Source organism: Cajanus cajan, chromosome 5 (assembly GCF_000230855.2).
Source record: "Cajanus cajan strain Asha chromosome 5, NIPB_CcT2T_4, whole genome shotgun sequence".
Taxonomy (NCBI): domain Eukaryota; kingdom Viridiplantae; phylum Streptophyta; class Magnoliopsida; order Fabales; family Fabaceae; genus Cajanus; species Cajanus cajan.
In genome coordinates, this window is record NC_138521.1 from 48,871,128 (window position 1) to 48,877,127 (window position 6,000).

At 28.4% G+C, this 6,000-nt stretch overlaps 1 protein-coding gene across 1 annotated transcript; it reads right to left on the reverse strand.

Annotated features, from left to right (window-relative positions):
- Positions 1-1,365: 1,365 nt before the first annotated feature.
- LOC109790152 (caffeoyl-CoA O-methyltransferase 5) lies at positions 1,366-3,449 on the reverse strand. Its single transcript, XM_020349260.3, has 5 exons — positions 3,208-3,449; positions 3,052-3,131; positions 2,528-2,672; positions 2,283-2,414; positions 1,366-1,769 (listed from the first exon to the last, which is right to left on the reverse strand). Exons 1-5 carry the CDS (start codon positions 3,301-3,303, stop codon positions 1,476-1,478), a joined length of 747 nt encoding a protein of 248 aa, XP_020204849.2. The 5' UTR covers positions 3,304-3,449; the 3' UTR covers positions 1,366-1,475.
- Positions 3,450-6,000: the final 2,551 nt, after the last annotated feature.

Below are 6,000 nucleotides of genomic sequence, written 5' to 3' on the forward strand. Positions count from 1 at the left end.
TTTCCTTTTATAAATTCATAACTTATATACTTTTTTTTTATCTCTACTCGATGTAGAATTTGTAAGATGAGAGTTGTTTTTTATTTATATATTTTTTAATTTATTTTTTTAATTATCTTGTCTTTTAAGAAATGTAAGATTTATAAGGTGAAAGTTGTTATCTAATTATTTTATGACACTATTGAATTTGGTAATAATATGTGATTTGATACCAATTTAGAATAGTGAATTAGGAGTCAACCCTATAAAATGAACTTGTAAGGTGATAGTTATTATTCACGTATATACTATTTAATTATCTTATCTTTAATCGATGTGAAACTTAAGTTTTTTCTAATAAATAATTGTCGCTAATAGTAAACTTTAATGTAATATAAATACATTTTTAATAGCTATTATATATTAGCTATTAATATTTTTATATATGGCGATAATTAAATTATTTCTATTAAATAATTGGTTAATAATAAATTTTATTATAGTGATAAGTGAAATTTAATTTTAATCATTAATTATTTTTTCACAGACTTCAAAACTGTTATTAATAGTTTTCATTGCTTTTAAACATTTTAAGCGACTTTATCACTATTGTGACTGATTTCATGAAAAAAGGTACACCTCCTAATTTCAAAAAGAAAAAAAAAAACACATTTTTCAAGTCTCATTTGTTATTTATGAAACTCTAATCGTGATTTTATAATTTGTAGTAATCAAATTCTATTACACCTCTTGTTAGGTAAAGTACCGAATTGGACCCTACTACTAAATTGTTCCGCAGCCAGCGTCGCTAAAATGAAAAATTCTACGGTACCACTGTTATCGGAATAGTCATTTTATTTTTAATTTTTTATTATTATAATTACTTGTTTTATTTTTATTTTTATTTAATTTTTTTAATAATTTTTTTTATAATTTTTTTATATCTTTATATTATTTTTATATTTTTTAATTTATATTTTAATTAGCATCTATTATAATTAAAAAGTTTAATATTAATATTTTGTTAATATATTTTATTATTTTTTTTTATGATAATTTTTTTAAAATTTGTAATATAAATTAATTTTTCAGTTGTATTATTTATTTTCTTTTATTTTAATGTTTTTATAATATTATTATAATTTTTTGTTTTTAATTTTTTAATTTCTTCACATATAAATAAAATTTATTATAGAAATTGACTTTTTAATTATTTTTTTTAATTAATTTTTTTAATTAATTTATCTTATACAAATTTTTAATGTTATTTTAAATTTATTTATTCACATAATTTAATATACTAAAATTCTTCAATTTTTATGGGGAGGATAGGAAGTCTCCGCTAAAATTCCACAAGGATCCGTGAGAGCTTTAGAACGCGCGTAGTTTCGAAGCAGAAGAGTATTTAATTTATTGTCAGAACACTCGCATAATTCGTTAAAAAACATGACGTAAATCCAAATTCATGAGAATATAAACGGAATGAAAAGGTTTGATCAGATGATGCGGCGGCACAGGGTAATCCCATCACCTACAGGAAGCTGGCAGATCTGGATCCTAGAATCTTGAGCCAGATAATTGTTGAGCTCTTTCACATGAGGGAGTAAACGCTTAACGTAATCCTTCAGAGGCGCATCTGGTGGAGCCACCACAGATCCATTCCATAGGGTGTTGTCGTACCCGATCAGACCTCCAATCTTCACAAGGTCAATCACCCTCTTGTGATAATTCAAGTAATTATCTTTGTCGGCGTCCACAAAAATGAAATCGAACCTTCCCTTGTTATTTTCCTGCAATTAAATCACAACCTCACTTTAGCATTTTTTTTTCCACAAACACTTTAGCAAAAGTTAAGACAACGTTTTCATCTATATGTAATTTATATGCAAACGACAAATATGTACAACATTTATGACAAATTCCTTATATTATGTATAGTCAATGTATAACTCTAGTTTCTCAATATTATTATTTCGTAATTATTATGATCAAGGTTTTCACTCTTTTTTTATTTATTTGTTACAATCAAATCTTCATTATAGCATTTTCTTTGATTTAAAATTATAAATTATTATTATTTTCTCCAATACTTTTGTAAATTAAATATATGAAACCATTTAATCCTTTTTTTTCTTGAAACCCACCATTTAAAATATTATATTTCACTCAAAATTAGAAAAAAAAAATCTCATTCTTCTCCCATTTGAACAATTTAACCCACTGAATAAAAAATGTAACTGAACCAATATTTTAAAGCACGGATAAAAATTAAGATGATAATAAATATTTAACGATGCACGCACATCTTTAAGCAACTCATCAAGAAGAGGAAGAGCAGGTCCTTCTCTGAAGTCAATCTTGTGTGCCACTCCAGCTTTTTGAATTATGGGCAACCCTAGCTCATAATATTCGCGGTTCACGTCCAAAGCCAAGATCTAATTATAAAACCAAGTAAATTAATAAGCTATAAATTAAATTCATGACTTATATAATGATGTATATATATAGTTCATGACTCTTAAGTCTCAAGTATATATGGAGCATGGACCTTTCCATCAGGGGGAAGAGCCAGGGCAGTGGAGAGCAAAGAGTAACCAGTGTATACACCAATTTCCATTGTGTTCTTGGCATTCATGAGCTTAAGAAGCATGCTCAGAAATTGTCCTTCGTCAGGTGGTGTAGCCATGAGGTTCCTGTTGTACGACATAGTGTAAATTAATTTCAGAAGTTTTCCCAAAACACAAAGTACGTAATAGCATATATATTCTCTTTGAATAAAAAAAGAGAGAGGATATATTCTGGTTGAGTAAAAAAAGAGAGCATATATTCTGGTCCACCTGCAACTGAAAGTTGTGTGAATTCATTATATGATTTTTTTTGTTTTTTTTTTACATTTTTTATATGATTTTTAAAATAATAATTATTATTAAAAGTCAATAAAAACATATGATATGCAACAGTTATTAAATTATAGTGTCAAAGACTTGTACACTATTAGTACATGTATTATTAACCCTTTATAAATATTATTATTATAAGTGTTATATATAATGAAAATAACTATAATCTTACCAAGGGTGTTTTTCTGTCATCTCTCTGAGCTCCTTCAAGCTTTGGTGCTCTCTTGGATGTACACTAGTTTCAAGTATATACTGCATATATAGTGCATGACTATCAAATGTTAGATTAAATTACACAAGTAAATAAAGAGTTGTGGAATTAACAAACCTGGTAGAGTGCATCGCTCTGAAGGAGACTCTTGTGACCGAGATCATTGTGGCCAGCAAGTTGAGTTTGCTGTTCCTCTTCCTTCCTGACAGCCATATATCTCTGTTAGGTATGACTTAGTTAATTTTAAGATTTTGATGAGATTTTTCGATGAGAAAGAGGCAACAAAACACAGTCCAATTTATAAAGTGAGTGGGTTGGTGTTGAAGGTAACTCCTTTGATTTTTTTATGACTAAATATGAAATCATTCAAACTAAAGGTGCTGACAGCTCAACAATTTTCTCCCAACTACCTCAACTGGAAGCTTCCTTTCCGCGATATAATCACCAAATATATATTCCCTCCCCTTGCTTTTGTCATCTGTTCCATAAGCCATATTGTTTGACATGATTTTGGAAGTATGTGTACCGTTCACCTCGGTATCGAGGTCCATCTTGATACCGAGGTCCACCTCGGCCCAAGACCAATATCTATCGACATTGGTACGGAAGGGTGTTTAAATTGCTAAATTAAACTAAACTAGAAGAAAACTAAACTAAACTATAATAAATAGTTTACCAAATAAAATTGAACAAGAATAAATATTAACTAAATTGAACTAAACTATTATCTAATTTAGTGCACTATAATTTTAAGAGTTTGAACTAAACTATAATATCAATTAAATTAAACTATTATTAACTATAAACTAATATAAAATTTAATTCCAATTGCAAATACTTCCTTCATACATATATTACTAGTGACATGATAAGAATCAGAAATATTTTAATATTTAAAAATAAATATTTTTTTCATAAGTTGAAAAGCTTAATATTTATTTTAAAAAATATTTTAATAAATATTTATTTTTTAAATATTAAAATATTTTAATATAAAAGAAACTTAAAATTAATGTTATTTATTTTTTTAATAAAAATAAATAGCATTAATTTTAGAAATTTAGACAAAGTGTTGGAGATATTACATTCTAGCATGCTACCATAAACACAACAAGCGCAAGATGTTATTCGTGCCATACCTATAGGATTGAAAGTGACTTTTTTGTTCTACCAATTTTTTTGTATAAAAAAAATGAGTGAGATTGAAAGTGATCATTTAAATTTGACTTAAATATATTTTAGTCCTTCAAATTGAATTAAAATAAATTAGTTTTTAATATCTTGAATTTAAATTAATCGTTTTAATCTCTATAATTTTAAAAAAAAAAAATTGTTTTACTTTTTATATTCAAATTTTTTTATAAATCTAATAAATATTGTCAAATAATTTACTTACTAGACTTTTTGTTAGCAAAAATATTACATTAAACTTAATAAATGCTACATAACTGTTTCAATATGTTATTTTTAAATATATTGATAGTGACTTGAAGAATTAAAATAAGATTTTTAAAAATTACAGGAATTAAAAATTACAATTTTAAACTTGAGAGACTAAAAACAAATTTACCTTAAATTTGAAGTATTAAAAATAATTTTTAACCATTTAAATTGTTATTAAACACATATGAGTATCATATAAGAGTATGAACAAAAAATAAATGATTTGAGTCTTTTTTGAAATATAAAAAATTGTTAGAAAACATGTGTACGAAGAGAAATGATACTCATATAAGTAGAGTTGTCAAAATGGGTTTGGCCCGGTGAGCCAATCCAGCTCACCACGGGTTCGAGTCAGGTTGGGTTAAAAAAAATTTAAAAATTTCAATGCGGGTCAAATTTGAACCCGACTCACTAACAACCCGGCTCACCCGGGTTGAACCCGTGGTGAGTGTAACACCCCAGTTTTTATTTCACTTTTTATTTATTTATTTTAATTGAGGGTATTTTGGTAATTTTATAAAGGTGATAGAGGTGATTTAGTAGCTTGGAACGGGCTGTTCCGAAATTGGAACGGGCCGTTCCAAACTACCAAATTGTGTGTGAGTTAATAGCCCAGAACGGACCGTTCTCAAAATGGAACGGGCCGTTCCAGACTATTAAATATGCCATTAACCCTAATTGGGAACGGGCTTGGAACGGGGCGTTCTTAAAATTATGGCCGTTGGGGGTAATTAATGCACACCAGAACGGGCCGTTCTAGTTTTGGAACGGGCCGTTCTAAATGTGATTTTTAGCCACGTTTTAAGGGCCCGGAACGGGCCGTTCCGGATTTGGAACGGGCCGTTCCGGCGTAAAAAGCCTATAAATAGAGTTGTTTGCCACTCCCAAAAAACACACCTCTCATTTCTGATTTCTTTTCTTCTGCTCTCTCTCTTCTTTTCTCTACTTTCTGCTTCAGACCGAGGGGAACCCAACGAGGGAGACCAACCAACTCTAGTGTAGATTCAGCTTCTTCATATCCAGGTACGGGGGAAAAAGGGATCATTTATATGTAGAGTTACATGAGGGAATTGGGTAGAGGAAGAACCCTCAGGATTATGAGAAATTTTATAATTATTTCTGTTTGGAGAATTATTGGTCTCATATGATTCTGTATAGATTTAGGACAACAAATATATGATTTGTTTGTAAAAATGATGCTCTAGATGAGAGAATGAAATTATAGAAAAGTGCATGTAGGTTAGGTTTTGGGAAGATTGGATTATTTCTGTTTGAGGAATTAATTATACCATTAGATTCTGTATGTGTTGAGGATTATAAATATGCTAATAATTTGTAAGAATGATGATCTAGGAGAGAGAACAAAATTATAGAAAAGTGCCTGTAGGTTAGGTTTTGGGAAAATTGGATTATTTCTGTTTGAGGAATTAATTATACCATTAGATTCTGTATGTGTTGAGGATTATA